This window comes from Podarcis pityusensis (assembly GCF_964106645.2).
Source record: "Podarcis pityusensis genome assembly, chromosome: 6".
In the NCBI taxonomy this organism is placed as follows: Eukaryota; Metazoa; Chordata; class Lepidosauria; order Squamata; family Lacertidae; genus Podarcis; species Podarcis pityusensis.
In genome coordinates this window covers 9884316-9903873 of record NC_138030.1, presented here as the reverse complement: position 1 = coordinate 9903873, position 19558 = coordinate 9884316, and the positions used below count along the sequence as shown (strand labels likewise).

General features: G+C 41.5%; 1 protein-coding gene across 1 annotated transcript in view; it reads right to left on the bottom strand.

Annotated features, from left to right (window-relative positions):
• Nucleotides 1–19558, bottom strand: part of CABLES2 (Cdk5 and Abl enzyme substrate 2) — a 46545-nt gene continuing 26987 nt past the window's right edge. The window contains exons 2-9 of the mRNA XM_081011291.1: nucleotides 16111–16203; nucleotides 14557–14634; nucleotides 12476–12584; nucleotides 10531–10696; nucleotides 8320–8423; nucleotides 6646–6752; nucleotides 5237–5441; nucleotides 1–3772 (exon numbers count right to left, since the gene is read on the bottom strand). Of these exons, the coding sequence (XP_080867417.1) occupies nucleotides 3632–3772; nucleotides 5237–5441; nucleotides 6646–6752; nucleotides 8320–8423; nucleotides 10531–10696; nucleotides 12476–12584; nucleotides 14557–14634; nucleotides 16111–16203 (1003 nt within the window). The 3' untranslated portion in view covers nucleotides 1–3631. The remainder of the gene's footprint in view (nucleotides 3773–5236; nucleotides 5442–6645; nucleotides 6753–8319; nucleotides 8424–10530; nucleotides 10697–12475; nucleotides 12585–14556; nucleotides 14635–16110; nucleotides 16204–19558) is intronic.

The following is a 19558-nucleotide window of genomic DNA, read 5'->3' as shown; positions in this document are numbered from 1 at the left end:
TGTTTTTTAAAGGAATATTTATGACACTAACCTGAAGTATCTTCAGGTGTGCTTGGTTATAAAATGGGTATCAAAACATTCAATTACACAGCATCTTATTAACAAATCCATTCATTTCCTTGGAAGAACATAATGAGACAATATACAAAGCAGGAACTTAAAATTTACGACAGCACAAAAATATTATTTACATAAATATACAAACTTCAGTCCAGAGTGTTTTCTTGGGCTGAAGGTAGACAAGCACCATTATTTACATAAGATTACATAATTTAAACCTCAACTGTTAAAGAGACTAGTATCTCTCTCCAACGAAAGCCTGGGATTTTACAGTGGATCTATGTTTGGTTGTAATAATATTTTTTACCACACAGTGGCAGCTTTTGCATGAAAAAGGAACACAAAGAGGCATAGCTGATTGAGAATATGAACCAAAAAAGATAAGGTAAGAAAATGTGAACAGCACCCTTCCACCCCACCCCTCAATTCACATACACAACAGGATTCAAGAGCCAAACTGTTTCTATACAGGTTAAGTCACAGCAATAAGATTCTCAACATACAAGTCAATTTGCAAAGTTCAAAATGGACAATTTGATACTCAGTTCTTCATCTTTAGGTCCCTTGAAACAACATTTCTCTTGAGTTCTGTATATGATGCTGGATCATGGACATCTTTGAAGGCTTAATACAAACACATACCCTACATATGATAAAAGGGCGCTGGTGATCCTTTGCTTAACACATGGGCCAGCTGTTATCTGTAGGTACATTTGTGCAGAGAAGAGAGGAAAAAGGAGTCCAGATCTTAACTGGAGGCTACAGTCTTCATCCTAGAACTCACTACTTTGAAGAATTATAAATCCAGTTCACTAACAGAACTGATGCACCCATGCACTTTCCCTTGGGTATTCAGAACAATGAACATGCTCTGAGTGAAGATCAAGCCTTAAAACATGTAAAATAATTTATCTTTCTGCCCCACAGCCTGAATAATATTCTGTGCAAATTAAATATATGATAATACATTATCCAAAATTCACATACGTCATATTGGAAATTTACAGCCTCCAGAAGCTCAAATATATCCCAAAAGAATCAATCTACTTCTCACCTCATCACCCCTATTTTTGGTTGGACAAGGTAATGATTGCTTCAGCTGGGGGGTGGAATAAGTTGGCAACTATTTCAACTCAAACACAGTGTGTTAATACAAGTCAATTGTGTTCATGATACAAGACTGAGAGGTTTTTAAAAAAGCAAATTCTTTCAGTTTCAGGCAGAGGATTAAATGTTTTAACACTCTGTGAAGCCATTTCTAAACTTTATCTTGGGAACAGTTAGGATGTCCTGCATTGGCAAAGTTTACTGGGAAATAAGCATACTACAGCTCACATTTTGAACAGCACTAGTTAGTAAGCTATATAGCTCCTTGTACTACATTATACAAAAAGATGCTATACTATGACTGGTGTTATTATAGCTAGATGTATTAACACACAAGCCTTGGTCAGAGAAGCATTCTTAACTAGGATTGCTGCAATTTCAGTGACGTCAAGCTGGCCTTATCTAAAATATAAAATGGTTTTATATTCATGCATAGGTGCTAGAAACAGGAACCAAAAAGCCAAGGAAGGTCTCTTCATGTACAATAATCTTATCTGGAGTTTGGCATTGAACACTGCACACCCTTTTTCAAATGTTTCTAGCACCAAACTTTGCTATTCTCTCTCCCCTGCTCTGGTTTATTTCGTGGCTACTCAATACATATACCCAAGTTAGAATTTATGGCATTCTGGGTACTGGAAGTCATATAGCCCTCTTGACTTAACCATTTTTGAGAGACAATCTACAGGCAGAGATATTAAGAATTGTGGACTATACCACTTCAGACTGCAGCTGTGGTGGTAGCTATTAATCTTTGAATGATCTCTTGTGTGAGAAACTCCTTGTATTTAATAAAAGAGCACATCAGGAAGAACGCTTTATACTGTACATGGCTTTTCACCAGTGTGCTGGTTTACTACACATTGGGGTGTACTGTGTGCTTGAAAACATGATTCTGTGTCTGCACTGGTACAGTCCACAATTCTGCCACTTTTGTCTACTATTTCATTCTGCATGATGTATAGAACTGGCCAAAGTCACAGTTAAAAATAAATAAATCTATGAACATATCAAATCACAACACCCAAGAATATTAATTTTGTTCCCTGGCAAGTATCTCTCTCTCTCTCACACACACACACACAAACACACACACATTGACTTGTACCACAATATTGCTTAGAAAAGAAATTCAACAGCCATCAACTTTTCTGTTACAGCACAAGAAGTTAATGTTGTTCATCCTCAACATCTGGATGGTTAAGCCAAAAACACCTGGCTAACAGTGGTAGAAGTTGTATCATTTTTATCAACGCCACTGTGTTGGATATTAACCTCAATGAGTTTGGCTGTCTGAATGTGCAATGAAAAGTCAGGTTCATGAGAACCATCACAGTGGCAAAAAGCTTGGAAGAACCAATTTTTCTGCTGTTGTTTTTTTACAAAAGATTATCGAAGTCAGACATGCCTTTTTAGTCTCACCGGCTTAATTTAGAAAATGACAGCTGCACAAGCTGAGACACATACACTCGTCAAGAGCACACAGGAAAGACAATACATGGAATACATTGTTTATAAATAAAACAGTTCATCATTCTAGCCTACAGCAAAGCTGTGACAAAAAGATGCCACCTTTGGGAGCTACAAGGCCAAATTACCACCATAAAAATCAAAGGGCCTTCAGTCACACTCTGAAGGACAAGATAAAATGGAAATTGTTTTGCTATAGCTGCCTTGATCAACAAGTGCAATGTTTGGGAAATGTTTCAATAAAAAAGAAAAGTTTTTAAAATCATGAACCAAGTAGAATATTGTTTTCAAATATACATCTCTTCTGGAAATGATAGTAGAGATACAATGGAATTCTTTTCCTTATAGCACAAGGTGAACAAAGGCAAAAGGATAAATTGCTGTTTAAGTTCAGAATTTGCCACTAAGCAACAAAAAGAGAGCAAGAGAGAGACTGACTGGTACCAGCCCAGCTAAGTCTTAGGCACGTCTTTCTTTCTGCCCCGCACCCACCTCCCCTCCCCGCAAAAGAAGACAAGTTTCCATGGTTTTAAAATGCAAGAATTCTCAGAAATGCTATTGGAAGCATATGACGTTTTGGAATGGAAATGATGCTCTTTTAGATTCAAGGAAGGGGTGTGGGGAGAGAATGATAAAAGTTTAAGGAAATGAAAAAGTAGCAGTATTTGAAGGGAAGAACAGATTATATCCAAGGGGGAAAAACGGGTGGGGGGTGGGAAGGTAAATTAGGTTATGACCAGCAGCATTTGTGGCAAATGGCGGCAAATAATTTGTGCTTTAGTGTCCAAAGTTCAATGTCTCACTTCTGCCACTTCTCACACATGGAATCTGTGGTGTCTGCACCATCTTGGTAGCTCCACAAAAATCCCACTGCAGTCTTCATGTCGGGTATATACACAATATTGTTCAATATTGTGGCACGGGAAAGGACCAGAGGCCAACACCCAAAAATCAGCGTCTAAGTACTGGCACTTCTGCTAGAATGCAGCTTTGGCTAGGATTGCTGTGTAAGACGTCGGAAGTGAGGTAACACTTGGTTGTCAGGAAGGTAGAGGGCTAGTTCCAAAGCCACAAGTACGGTAAATTCAAATCCAATGAGATCTCTTCTGTTGAATCTGAATCTTTCTTCTAACTTCTGTAAGGACAGAAAACCAGTAAAACAGAACATGAGCTGGTTGCTACAGATTACACCAGTATTTAGTATGTTTTGCAGATGTTTAAATGGCATTTTGGCCATCACCAATCTTTTTGAACCTGAGGGCCGCATTCTTTTGTGTGCAACCTTTCGGGGGCCATGCGCTAGTGGTGGCTAAGGCTAGAAGTAAAGGAGAAATAAAAGCTGTTGTGGCACTATTATTATATTAGATAGCTTACCTGCCCCAAGGGCAAATCCTGTAGCAGATTATGACAATTTAAAGATACAACATTAAAATTCAGTTTAACACCTGAAAGAGTCTAGTAAGGAGGTTGTCTTTCGGATACTTGCAACCAAAGTCATTTAGGACTTTAAACAAGAATGTAAGCAACTTGAACTGGGTCTGAAAACAAACTTGCAATCTCTGCCGCTGTTTTAGAACAGGGGTTATGTGAGTTCTATATGAAAACTTGGCCAGTAACTTGCTTGCTGCATTCTGGTCCAGTTGAAGTTTCCATGTTGGGCAGCTCCACATAGAGCATGTTGCAACAATCCACCCTGGAAGTTACAAGACCATGGGGTACAGTGGCCATGCCATCTAAGTCCAAAAGAGCTTCCAGTGGTGAACCAGCCATAGCTGGAAAAAGGCGCTCCTAGCCACTGAGGCTATCTAAGACTCCAGTGACAGCACTGGATCTCCCAAGTTATGGTCCTGCTCCTTCCAGGTGAGCACAACCCCATCTAGAACAACCTGTCTCCCAGACTTGAAAACACGGGACACATCACACCTCTGTCTATTCAGGATTCACCTTCAACTTGTACATGTAGCCCATCACTACCTCTGAGGACTGGTCACTTCAATTGCCTCTCCTGATGCAGACACAACTGAGAGATTGAGCTGCGTATCAGTCACATGACACCTCGCTCCAAATCCCCTGATAAAAGCTCCCAATGGTTTCAGTTATGTGCACATGGGACAAGATAGAATGCTTTGGGATGCCACAGGACCACTCCCATAGCATCAAACAAGGGTCCTCTAATAACTGCATTATGGAAATGGCCTTGGAGGTAGGAGCAGAACCACTGAAGTACAGTGTCCCCAACCATGAGTCCCTAAGCCGTGGTTAACGGTATTAAAAAGCTGCCAAGAGATCAAGCAAAATGAACAGGGTTGCAACTCTTCATCTCTCCCTTGACAAGAGTAATCTATGACTCTTCCCTTTCTCCTGCAGAGTTGACATTTCAAGGTGCAAGTTTCTATCTCCATCCCTCACTCCTGCCAATCACCCTGAAACATCTCTCCTGTCAAAAGGGTACAAGCCTACTTCTGGTCTCAGTGCTAAAAACCATTACATGTTTTCATTCGAAAATTATATGCATAGTTTTAGAAAACAATGTGACTTGCAAGAACCAGCATTTCCAGGGGTCTGGACACTCTTGGGATGTTATTCTGGCTATACTTACATCTATAAGGTGTTTGACCTCGTGTTTCCTGAGATCACTACTAATCTTGGCTGCAAGCAGCACACAAGCACCAGCACACAGTTTTCGGTTCTGTTTGTTGAGCTTGCCTTGCAGGACAAGCTTTTCGAAGTAAACGTAAGCCATGGACACAGTTACTGGCTCCAGGTTGCATTCCATACTCAGGTTCCGCATCTCCCGCTTTAAACTGTGGGCACAGAAAGAGGGAAAGAAAGCTAATTTTGCTTCGTATATAAAAAAGGTTACCACAACTTAGGAAACAAGACTCTTAATTCTTGAATTCTCATTTCTGCTTCTTGCCTGCTTCACTTTCAGCTACTGCAGAAGGTAGCTGATGTTTGTATGCTTAGGAGGAGGAGGAGGAAGAGGGCTCATTGTTGCACACATGCATTGTGATGTGGATCAAGCAACATGATATGCATTAGGCCCCAGTAACATATGAATTGCAAACACATGGCTGCATTAATTGGAGTGTCCTCTCTGACTTTATTTGCATCTGGAGAAAGCCGAACTCATTCTCATGTTGCAGGTAGGCGTTGAGCGAGGATATGGGTACATAGCTGCCACAGTGAGAAGTTGCTTAAGACTGCAGTGTTTGTTCTTGGCTGATGTTTGAAGGCTTCAGGGTTGAGGAAAGAACATGCACGGCTCTTTATCAGTGGAAAGATGGGGGATGTGGTGTGACCAAGTAGCGATTTTCAGGTGCCCAAAGGAGTGTTAACCCAAATGGGAAGAGGAAGGGAGACACAAAGTCAAGAAACCCCTCCTTCCTAGCTCAGAGGTCAGAAACTTCTTCAGCTTGAGGGGGACATACTCCTTTCTCGGAAATCTTTCAAGGGCCGGATGCCAGTGGACAAAAGTGAACGAGGCAACGGATGTAAATATTAGCTTTGGTTAGTTTATCCGCATGCTCACATATGCCTTTCTGCCTGCCATCCAGGCAAGCAAGAGGCATTATCAGAGTGAAAGGGTATCTTCCAGCCAGGCAAAATAACTTGAGGCTGTGAAGCAGAGCAGGTAAATTGTGTGGCCTCGGGGAGACTCTCAAGGGCCAGACAGAGACGCCTAGGCCTGAGGTCTTACACCCCTGATTTCAATGATCAAGGAGTTCCTATCACCTACAGAACCATTATATCACACCCCAGCAACATACACTGCTTTCTAATAGGATCTTGACAAGTTATGGTGCAAGATGTCAAGCCAAGTTTATACGAGGTCATTGTGGCACACATATTGGGATACACCTGAGTAAACCTACATAAGAGTGGTCTGAAAGTATTTTAATCATATATATTAATTACTGTTTGGGAGGAAAGAACCATGTTTCAAAGTGGTTTAGAAACACAGTAATGCACCCTCCTATCATCTTTACCATCCCTGTTTTAATTTACCTTCTGATTTTGCTTAGCGTCAGCTTGATGTGAGGAAACTTCTCTTTAAAGGTCTCGTTCATATCCTTCTTAAGGTCCGATGGTTTCACGTATTCTATTACTGTGGTCTAAAATAAAATAAAGGAAAAGGGTTTACAGATCCTTACGCTGCCTTTACTGAAAGAGAATGTGAATAAGGATTAAGGATTCAAAGTGTCTCCATGAGAAACTAATCTACAGTAAGGGGCAAACTAGGTGGTGCTTAGAAGGCTGAATTCAGGGTCTCCCATCCCAGCTAACTCTCTCACAACTCACAGCACTGAACATCTTTTTTAACAAGATGCACAGCCTTCTTCTGTGACCAAGAGCCCATAAGCCTGGGTTTTGGCTATTAGCCTCTGTCTTGTCAACCATAGAGCAAGGCTTGTCTTCCATACATTATTAGGCTGGACTGCAAATGATCTCAGCAGAGTTGAAAGCTTAGCTTCAGCCATACCACATCTTCAGAGCACGATGGCTTGAGATGGTATCCTGCAATGGGAAGTTCCTGCTATTAACCATCATTTGCCCTTGTACAGGATTACAGCCAAGTTTACTCCTGTATCTAGGCCATCATTGCAGAATCCTTGATGAGAAAAGTTTAATCCCTCTGAGGACAGAAGGTTTTCAAAGCTCCTGGGTAATCTCTTAATCCTGTAATACTTGGCACTTCAAGAGTGGTGCAGGACTGGGAACTTGAACAGGTTTTCTCTACGGCAGCACGCCCTAGGGACTATTAGCAAAGTCCCAAGGAGCCTAGGAGGTAATCTTAGAGGTTACCTGGAGAGTGAGGGAAGGTGGCAAATCCCTCCCTCCCATGCCTTGACCTTTTGATGCAGTGAAGCAACAGTTCACTTTGAGCCCGTATAATTGGCTAGATGAAATGTGGGACTTTTTGAGTTCATTAGGATTTACTCGCTGGATTAGACAAGGGCTCTGTCTAGCCTACCACCTGTTCTCCAATGGTGACCTGTCAAATACCCCTGGAAAGGTCACAAACCACACATGATTAAGGATCCCCCAGTGTGTACCTCTAGGAACTGGAAATACTTAGCATTTGTGTTCACCTTTAATGGGTTTAAAACACTTCGTACACATTCTCAGCAATCCTTGCATCAATCTTGTTATGGCAGATCACTATTATTCCTATACTGGAGATTGGGTTGAAGAGGAAACTCTGAAGAGTGGTGGCTTGCCAAAGCCACTTGGTAAATTCACGCCAAGGTGATTCAGCAAATAAATTATATTTTTAAAAAATGATTAAAAAGAAATCAATCACCCGCTCAGCCTTGCGTTGAGACAAGAATGCTGACACCACCTCCCACAACAGCTCGTGTAGACAGCTAAGTACCGAAAGCTACATTGCGCTTCCAGAAGAATGGAATAAGCACCACCTCTCACTTGTATTTATAACTTGCATTACACCCCCACACAGAAAACAGGATATTTTGTATTTTTAATCTTGTGTGGAAGCTGCCTGAGGAATGTTTATTGATGGGTGGCTATAATTCCAAATTTAAATGAAACATGCAAAATTTGGAAAAGGAGACATTTTTATTTGCACTGGGTTGTACGAAGTCAGAACGCAGGATCTGTACTACACTACGGCTACAATGCCTTATTTGCGAATTAATTTGCTCTACACCAGCTTCGTACCATGTACGATGCAAAGATGAGGACACGTTTGTGCTTCCCACAGGGCCACTGAGGATCATCCAGGAGATTGGGGTTGTACTCTGCTAACTCGCCAACTTCATTTCCTAGAAGTAAAAAAGAAAAGAAATGTACTAAGAGTTCACTGGCACAGTAAAGGAGAGCTTTAAAGAAAAAAACATGCAAGAAAGCCCTTCTAAGTGGTCATCACTACATCATCTGGGAACAAATTCCACAGCTCAATTTTGTGCTGTGCGAACAAAGCATTTTCTGTGAAGAAGTGGTTTCGAGAAGGTTCAGGTAACAACCAAGGAAGGTTTTAGGAAACAAAGTATTAGCATTCAAGAAGACTTTATCCACGCAGATAAATGAACCCATTTATCAGAGCAGATCAGTAGATGGACCAATCGCCAGCTGTACCACTTCAACCCAAAGTCTACCTTGTTTCTGCACTACGATGAATAATAAGCCCTCTATATTCAGAAGCTCTGATACGTAGAACAAACATAATAAAACACATCCGTGCATGGCAGAATTACTACCCATTTCACAGGGCCCAGGAATCTCAACATGAGCACTCTGCAAGATCTCGTGAGATCTCTGTGAGAACTTGCAACCCATATAAGGGAGACTTTGGCAGGGGTGGTGGCAGGGCAGGGTGACACTTTCCCATTTTGCCTCAGGCGGTGAAGCAGGATGCGCTGCCCCTGGGAGACCCCTATTTCCCTCCCAGACCTATAATTCCCAAACTGGTTCAACAGCCAACCCCTCTTCCCTGGGAATTCTGGGAACTGCAATGGGGCATTCCAATAAGTTTCAGTACCCTTAACAAACTACAGTTCCCAGGATTCTTTGAGGAAAGCCATTACTGTTTGAAGTGGTATTATGTGGTTTTAAATATATAGGGCAGATGGGGCCTTACTGGGCACAGAATGCTGACAACTTGAGGGGAGAGCAAATGGAAACTAGATGGAATGGCGTATCCTGAAAGAGGACAATCCTAGAACCCTGAACAGAAGCATTATATATTACATGGTTTTCTTACTGGTTTCACTTATATTTCTATAACTGTCTGCATTTTAAGCGGAACTGGCTTCCTAGTTTCAAATTCAAAAGGTGGCATTCATAAATTAGGACTTTTGAAACAGTTTGCAAAAGCTAAATGTTGGCGGGACAGGATATTTATTAAATGCCAGCTCAGTGTTACAGTAAAGTTGTTGGCACTCTGCCCAGATTCTTATAAGACCCATTTAAGGCATTGCTCTGATTCTCAGAAAATGTCTTGCCTGTATCCTTATGCCTACATATGGTTATGAAGCCCAAATAAATAGTTCTTTTTAGATGGTCCTGATATTTCAGGGCTGAAATTAAGCAACATCTAGGAATGAAATATTCCACTCAACCACAAGGAAATCTGATTAAATTGGTAGCATTTAAGAGCAGCTTTGTGTATATTCAGCATGCCTGAACATTTACTGCAGGGGCATGGAAGCTGGTATCTTATCTAGGCAGAGTTTTGCTTTTTGAAATTGTTACCCTTTTGATTATAAAAATACAGGTCTGTAGCCCTTACTGAGGGACTACTGCCCTGGTAACTTCTTGGAATTATTAAATGAATAACTAAAAAAAATAACATGATGGGAGAAATTCAGCAGATTGGTCTGTTTGTCTGACTCTGCACAAAATTGATGATGATGATGATGATGATGATGATGATGATAACTTCTATCCCATCTTTCCTGCTGAAGAAGCCCAGTTATCCACTCTTCCTTAACAACAATTGGTTGAAAACATGCGCATGAACCAGGCAGTGAGATGGGCAGAAAACTAGTTTGGACAGGCAGAATACAAGTGGAGATTGTGAAATGGGACTGTATATCTTCTGAGCAGGGACCTGTCCTTCCTATGCTCATTATTCTAAAGTATCATGTACACTAAAAGCATTCTATTAATACTACTATTCATTACTGCTAATGCTACTACTATTAATAACAAAGGGCCTTGAACCCTTGAAAGCTCAGAATCCTCTAACATACTCTAAATGGAATTCAAATTCTCTAAATGGAATTTATATTCTGATTCCTCCTAATCTCATTTTGGCCAATCAAAACCTATCGCTGACACTATTTCATCATCACCTTTGCCTTTTAAAAAAAACACAATGTCAGCATAGAAGGACAACAGAAGGGCATAGAGGAGTCACATGGTGTTTACCAATATCTGCTGTGGAAGGTATTGTTTTGGCTGTTGCAGTTTTGTATCTCGATCCACCAGTACTCCGCAGAACGGAGGCTCGGCACACAGGGACAGGACCATGGACATCATTTTTGCGGCCAACGAGAGCATTCGTCGGATACAAGAACTTCGCGTAAGACACAACCTGCAAGATAGCCAGTCCCAATTAACATTAGCATAGTCACCTTATGATTTTTGCAGGGATCTTTTGAACTCTGGACTGCAAGTTTAAAATTTCTTCTCTTGTGATAGGAAGCCCCTTAGAATCAACTCTGAAGACACAGACTGTCTGTCTTAGTTTAACTGCTGTGTCTTAAATGCAACCGATAGTTTGGGGAGAACCGGAGAGCTATTTAAAAAACAAATAGCTGCCCCCAGATAGCAGCTGGACCCCAATTCACTGTGTTTACAGTTAGAGTAAATCTGATGAATTGCGCGCGCGCGCACACACACACACACACCTAATAGCTTTCATCCAGAATTCTAAAAAGCAATAGGGGAAAGGGAGACAAGAGATTACGTTAATGCTCTGTTATAGTTTCAGGTTGAATTGAACTGCTGCTTTTAACATCTTTCTGGAATAACTTTCAAAATGCTCCACAAATGGATTCTCAGAACCTAATGCACCAAAGTGTTATTGCACTGGACAAATACTCTATCAACTAGGCTCACTGTGTTCTGGTGATCAAATGAGATTTCCCCATATCTTGGGCTTTGGTTTAACTAACAGTCAGGGATGCCTCTTCAATGGGCTCTGATGGGAACATGATCCTTGGTTAATTGAACATTAACAGATCCTATCTTTTAGCTACTAAACTCGCTACACCTGCGTGGATGGGGCCTGGAGGAAGAAATAGAGTCTGGACACAGACTTCACCAATCTGCTGTCTCCAGGGGTTTTGGACTACAACTCTTATTGGTGCTGGTGCTGATGGGAGTTGTAGCCCAAAACCTTTGAAGGGCACCAGGCTGACAGTTTTGCAATATCTAGATCAGTGTTTCCCAACCTTGGGTCTCCATCTGTTGTTGGACTACAGTTCCCATCATCCCTAACTAGCAGGACGGGTGGTCAGGGATGATGGGAATTGTAGTCCAAACACAAATGGAGACCCAAGTTTGGGAAACACCAATTTAGATACTTCCCTGGCTGTGTGGAGGAGCCTTGAGAATTTCAAACCACATGCCATTTCCATTGGGGGAAACTGACGCTGCTGTGAAATAACAGGATTCCTGCCATACTCAAGCTGATTACTGCACATGCTCCCCATGTGGAAACCGATAATGCAAAAGTCTTCCCATCAGCCAGAGAAGCAGAAAGTATTAAACAACCTTACCTACGATCACATGCAACCAGCCAAACGTCTAGACCAGAGGTTGCCAAAAGACTTCCTTTCAATTGCTGCCGTCCTCTAACCCATTAGCCCTAATCAGTTCAATCAACCTTTATTGGCATACAAAGAAAATAAGAATACATGAATCGAAACAGAGAATTGGCATCTGCTCACAGGAGGAGACGCTTTGAGATCAAACTATACAGGCCCAGGAAGTTAAAGTACCACCCAAGTCTTATAACAACGTAGTTTCATGGCATTGCTCAGATATTCTGCTACTTTCTCCAGATCTCTCGTTCAGAGAATGGGGCTCATTGGCTGTGCTGCTTGGGGCTGATGGGAGTCCAACAGCTTGTGTGGGTGCCGTGTTGACTACCCCAGCCCAAACAGTATCAGAAGAAGTCAAAAGTGTATGTCTGAATTGCATCAAGAGAGAGCTGAAGGATCCGTGGGAGGATGTATGAGCAACCATGAACGGCACATGTGGGCTTAAACCACCAGGCTTGCTCTTGATTTTTGTATCGGAACTGATGAAGCCCCACAACTTCCAAGAACAAGCAAAGAGATCCACCGTTCGCCAACGGGCTCCTTACCTTGCCATCAGCTCCTAGCTCGACCCCTTCCATTCCTAGCACCATCTCCGTAGAGACCGAAACGCCACCAGAAGGATGTCTCTGCTTCTGCCCCTCTATTCTCAGTTCACTGTTAAGGGCAGAATTGGCAAGACAGGAATTAAAGCTGTTTCTTCTCATCCTAGCTCCGTAGTAAAAAACCCCCCAAAACAAACAAAATAAAAACAAGCCCCTCAACACAGCTAGAGATTAGGAGGCCAATTCCCACGTCTTCTCTGCTGCCATAAACATTTGTTCTTAAAAGGCTCAAGACATAAAAAACTCACTGAACCAGCAAAGGGGATGTAAGCAATGGCCCTGAGATCTTCCTATTTTTAAAGTAATTTAACTCGAGGGTAATTCATACTTTATTTACACACACACAGAGAGAGCTCGACTTTGCAAGGAATTCCCATGATTGGACACAGAATTCTGAACACATTATTGCTGGTTTTGGACGCGATCCCTGAACTGCAATTCTGGGGGTACATGGGATTCTCAGGGAGAAGACCATGAGCTTCAACTACGTATTGCAAAATCCACATGGATATGAATCCAGCTGTGGGAACCCATTTGCCTACTTTGTCTACTCTGTCCTTGACCTTTTTTTAAAAAAAAATAATCTGCGCAAAATAAATTTTCTTGTGCTTGCTAATCCATTTATAGGCTCTTTAAATCCAAAGCCAACAATGGATTGAATGTGTTCAATGGTTATGTACAAATCAGTTTCAGACATAAGCAACACATCAATGACCTTGGGATTTCAGGGCTAAAAAATTCAGGCAACTCCAAGATTTGAAGAGATATCCAAACATAGTGTTTATCATCTTAATGTGCACATGTATCTGAAGTAGGCATGTGTATTTAAGTCTTACTAGCTAGGTATATAAAATATACAGAAAAATGTATTCCTTTCCTAAATTATCCATCAGTAGCTGCCAGATGACATGTTTGACAGTCTTCTGGGATTTCTAGTTCATAACTGCACTATCCAATACCTCGCCTTGTTTCAAATCCCCCACCCCACCCCTATCATTCATCTAGTTTTCAGCAAATGCTCTTTTGAGTGACCTTGCAGTGTTCCCACTGAGCTGGAAAGAAAGTTTCCCATAGTCTATTTATGGCAGGCACATCTGTATGTCAAGTTCTGTCATAAAAATATCCGTTTCCTTCTTCAGTGTGCTATGCATATGTGCTTGAGTGACAACAGAAATTGTGTTCTGTTTGTTCTGTGTTTGGCCAGGCCTGATTAAGCGTTAGATATATGCAGAGGAGAACTGGAACATTTTTATTGGTTATAAGTAGGACATGCCCAAAGAGCTGGAAAGTAAATGTCTGCTTACGCTGACACCCTTTTGAAAAACAACCCACTAGTGAAACCAAATGTGTAATTTTTATTTACAGTATTCATACACCAGTTTTTCAGGCAGAGCTCGGAAAACGATTTATAGGAAATAAATAGTGAAAAGCAAATGGTAATCATGAAATAAATGGCATTGCCTTCAATGATACCGTTCTTTTTATTTGTAGTTGCTTTATTTTATCTTCTGCCCAGTTTTGGTTACTTAATTTAAATCATATCGGTGGAATTTGTATTGTTTCATACAGTGTTCACTTTAAACTCTTAAGTTAGCTTATTTGTATTGTTTTACACTGATTGTTTTTGTGCTTGTGTTGATATTATGGCTTATAATTGTTTCCAGTGTGTTTAGGACCGTTGAACTTCTCGTTTCTTTGGCACATTGTGAACCACTTTGGGCCCAGTTTTCTGGAAAAGTGGCATAAAAGCAAACCAATGATGATGTTAGAGCATCAGTAAAAACCGTAGAACATAAGGAAATAGCAGGGAAACCAGGGTTCAAATCTTCACCCAGCCATGAAGCTAGCTGGGTTGCCTTGGGCCAGTCATTGTCTCTTAGCCCAACCTACCTCACAGTGATATTGCGAGGATAAAATGGAGAAGCACCATGAAGCTCCTTGGAGAAAAAGTGGGGATCCAAATGTAATAATAAACAAATAACCAATTAAAAGTTATCGGTCTGACAAAAATAGCAGCTACTCACCTGATCCGAAAATTCTCCCCATAGGGCATGATAGAAAAAGCCACACACAAACTTCGTTTAGCACAAATTAATACTATCCTAAAAAGAAATACAGACAGGGTACAGTGAATCATGGAAAATAAATTGCATTCATATCTAGCCTTCCTATCTTGAGTTAGAAGAGCTCTCTGGGAGCGGCGAGAACCTAACTTTGTAACACACACATACACAACTTAGCCATTTTCTCCTTGCTTTTTTAGCCCAACAGCCGCATTTCGGGAAACCTTCCTTTAAAAAACACACACAAATAAACAATATTTTCAGTAAAGATTTTCATAATACAATTAAAAAACGGCTACCAAAAATACAAATAGAATAAATAGAATATGAAGCCCTCTCTTAAAAGTAATTCTTAGCCCTAGCAACCCATATGTTTTTGACTACATTCTTGGTGGTTTAGTCCACAACATCTGGAGGGCATCAGGTCGGGGAAGCCTGCTTTTGAAGCAACACTACATCTGTTTTCACAGAGATTATTCCCACGTAAGAATACAATGACCTAGGAAACTATCTTGAAAAGCAAGTGTATATTGCTCTAACTTTCCCATTAGCCATGAGTTCTCTACCAGTCCTCCAAGTATCTGCTCCAATAGGGCACAGAAATATCAACTGCCTATTGGGCAGAGATGAGAAAGAAGCATAGGCACTGAAGTCGACCTCCATGATGGCACTGCGTAGGCCAACCCAGTTGGCTACGTGGTGCTGTTGGTGTCAGATAGTTTTCCTTGAGAGTAGGCCCATTGGAATTAACGAGCGCAACTAAGTTAAGTCCATTAAATTCAGTGAGTTAAAAATTTCAGAAGATAACATCACCTTAAACTATATTCCTAATATATGGGGCTTAACAAATGGTCAATGTAAATGGACTCTCCCTTACATCTGCAAAAAGATTAATACTGATACATTGGAAAGACAAAAATATGGCTTCCTTTGATTTATTTAAACCATAGTGACTCATGAATCAATGTATACAGGAATACAATAAGTCTATCTATGTATATATTATATATTTTTATAATCCTAATTACATTTTAATGACACTTCGTTATTGCTATTATATAATGAATTCTCTTGCTTTTCTTCATCTTCCTTTCCCCCTTTTTTCCTCTCTAATTTCTTCTTTATCATCTACTCTAATCTACTGCACTGTAAAATTTTCAATATTTTTTTTAAAAAAATTAATCTCAGTGTTTATGCAGAGTAAGATTTGTCAGTGTTTCCCAAACTTAGGTCTCCAGCTGTTTTCGGACTACAGTTCCCATCATCTCTGACCACTGGTCCTGCTTGCTAGGGATGATGGGAGTTGTAGTCCAACAACAGCTGAAGCCCCAAGTTTGGGTAACACTGATTTAGAGGAATGCCACCCATAATCCCCCGTTAGCAAGGTTTTCACATCAAGGTGTTTTTCACCAAACATGGTCACTCGTGAACATATAGGCCACAGCTAGAGTAGAGCCATTTGCCATAATTTAACTGCAAGGTGGACTGGGATTCCTTCAGTTACAGAAAGGTTACCTGCTGTTCCTTGTGTCATACTGCCTCATGTTCTTGATGAAGTGGATCTTCTTCAAGCCTTTATGTCTTGGTGATCCAGATACGTGCTTGGTTCTACGATTTAAGAGGGTAAGGGGAAATGCGAGTAAGATCCGGGCAAAATGCAAATTAAGAGGGTAATAAAAAGGATGCACATGTCGGAGTCGGAATGAGTACACATGCAGGACCTGAGGAATTTGTCTTGGAAAAGGGTGCAGGAGGGAAAGGACTTGCAATGCATGCAACAAGAGAAGGTTAATGCTGCTTTTGAACAAGTACCTTCGCACACTGGCACATTCCACTATGTCTTCTAAAAACTCTAGAGAGCAGCGCTGGGAGATAAAACGCCTTCTGCAAAAATGCACAACACCACGAAGAGCGAACAATATTAGTTCATGGTCTCCGAGATCAGCAAGCTGTCTCAAGCACAACAGTGGGCCGGCATGCAAGCTTTCCCAAGCTGTCGCTTTCAACTTTCAGGGAACACCTTTCATACGGATCTGCTGAGGAATTTCCAAGGGTCGTTCGTGGAAACTCTGAATATTTTTGGTCATGGGTAAGAAACAACCACCAAAAAACAACCACCCACCATGCCAATGAAGGGTTCAGCTTGTATACCCATACCCCAATCAGAAATCGGCTCAATATATTATTTTGCCTAGGCTTGCAGAGCAACTATTTACAACATGCCTGCTGTCCTCATTCCACTTCTTTTAAGGCTGGGCGAGGCAGCTATGGTAGTGTGCGAGTGAGGACCGGCTCTACCATTAGGCAGAGTGAGGCGGCCAGCAGTAGTGTGTGCTATGAGGTGCAGCACACTGCCAGTGCTGAACGGCCAGTCCAGTCAGCTTCTGTGTGGCAGCAGCACAGTTTGTGTGATCTGGTCCTTCAGTGAGTTGGCCCTGGCCACAGTGCTCTTCCTGGAAGCCAGGTGCTGCTGGGAGATTACTGCTCCCCCTCCTCAAACATGAGCAGGGGGAGGCTTACAGCACCCCAACTTTACCCATACTAAAATGGTTTATTCTGGGCCTGCACTGCAACAAAAGTGTGGGTTGGCAGCACCTTCTACATGCAAGTGACTCTCCTGGTCTGAAGATGGGACTGCAGGCTCATGCTCTGAAAATCCTCTATGTAAAAAAGAAGAAGAGAAGACTTGCCTGCAAGAAAAACTTAGTATGAAAGTTGGAATGTCTCCCCAATAGAGATACTGCTAGTGGATTTTTAAAAATGCATCCACATGTAACAAAAAACAAAACAAAACAAAAACGCGCATAGAGAATTATGGATAGTGCTACTCTAAATCTCTCTTGATTAATTATTAGCTGATTAAAAGTCTAAGCATTCTAAAGCAGGGTCTCCCACCTGCAGCTTAAAACTTCTGCCACTTCCTTCTGTGCAATGTGAAGCTCATCTCTATTATGGCATTCAGAGATCCAAGAAGTTTAAATGAACAGGGCAAGCAGCCTGTACACTCTGGAAACCCCAGATAACTAATGCCACCACAAAACATCTCAGTTGGCTGTGACCATCTCCTCTGTGGCTTATTTAAGATGCCAGGTAATCCTGCCTTTCCTTATCAGCTAATCCATCTCAGGTTCCTTATCAGTTAATCCAAAAATCAGGTTTTCACCACCATGTGGTGGCTTGGTCTTAACACATCCAGTTCTGGGAAACAAGCGCCAGAGGGTATATTTAATTATAGCCATCTTAAAACAGTAAATTGCTATATAATGCCAAATCCAAATTACAAACCTTCCTTCTCACATATTCAGGACAAGCCTTTCTAAAATGAAGTTATTTGTGCCTTGCAACTAACGTGTCACTTGTTCTCTATATAATTCACGGCACTAAATGCTGCTTGTAAACAACCATCCGTCCGTCCATCCATCCTGGAAATGGTTTATTATAACTCCCATCTTGCCTCTGCACTGAGAGTGATAGCCTCCGAATTAGCATATGAAATTACATAAAAACTAGTCTCTGGAACGAAAGCTGCACAGGAGCTATTTCCACAATCAGTCACTGCCACCACATCCATTTGCTGTTTCCAAGTTATTAAAATCCCGTGTAACTATACTTGAAAACCATCTGTTTTGGAAAGCCTTTTGGAATGTCCTTTCTAACACTGCCCTTCTCTTAAGAACAAGCTAATGGAAATTCTGTTCCTTCAGCAGTAAAAGGGCAAAGAAAACAAATGTGTTTAACAAGTATCTGGGGAATTTGCAAAGGGACCTTCCTCTGGTGTGGATCTTGGTTGCTTTTACTTTCTGGTAAAAAAAAATCCATTTCTAATTTCAATTGGTAAAGGTGGGAAGCCTCAAGCCTGGGGATCCGATGTGGCCCTCCAGGCCTCTCTATCTGGCCCTCAAGTTTTCCCCCAGGCCACACCCCGTCATGAGCTAAACCTCTCACTGGTCTTGCTTCACACACTGCTAGAATTGTGTGCCTGGTTAGAATGTGCCCTTGCACTCCGATAATTCTTCTTGCTTGCCCAGGAGAGGGATGCTTGAGTGTGTGTGTAGAAAGGAATCTACTGCCCGAAGGGAAAATTAACATTAGTTGCTCCGCCCACATTTTGCTCCTGGCTCCTCCCACCTCACCCTGGCCAAAGGTTGCCTAGGAGGAAATGTGGCCTCTTCAAGCAAACAGCAACAAAACATTTCCCCATTCTTGCAACAGGACGACAAAATGTTGTTCAGCAACAAGCAAGCAAGTTAAGCAGATGGAAAAATCTTACGTTCCTCTCCACAAATAACAGCTAGCAACCTCAACTTTTTAGTTTAGAATATAAATAAACGGAAATAGCTTGGAACAATTTTCTCGCGATAAAGCACCTCTGCTCCAGAGAACACACCCCGCATAGAGGAACACAGGACACTTTTCATCACTGTACACCTCTCGCCAAGATCTCGATCAGAGCTAGAAACTACTGTATTATATCCTTGACAGCTTTGGGGGGCTCTGTTGTGAGAAGAGATTAATACGTTTAATAAGCCTAACCTAACATTTACCTAACCTTAATTAATTTCTACAACCTTGCGTACAAAATTCGCATGGCAATTATTTTTAGCAAAGCAAGTGGAGTTGAACAAAGATGAGACACCATGGGATTTGTTCAAGGTTACAATGAGCTCTGGGCCCAAGAGAGTACTGCGGGAGACTTTCACATCAAACTCAACAACTATCAGTTGCGGTACAAGTGCTGACTTTGGCTGAAACTTGGAAAGGAACGTCCGTCAAGTGTATCCAGCCCCACCAATGCTACCTTGCATTTACTACTTTATCGGTGAATCATCTGATGAAAATGTAAGAATATAGGAAACTGGCTTATACCAAGTCAGGACATTGGCCCACCCAACTCTGTATTGTGTACTGCAGGAATAGCCATTGTGGTGCCCTCCAGATACAACTGGTCTGCAACTCTCATTAT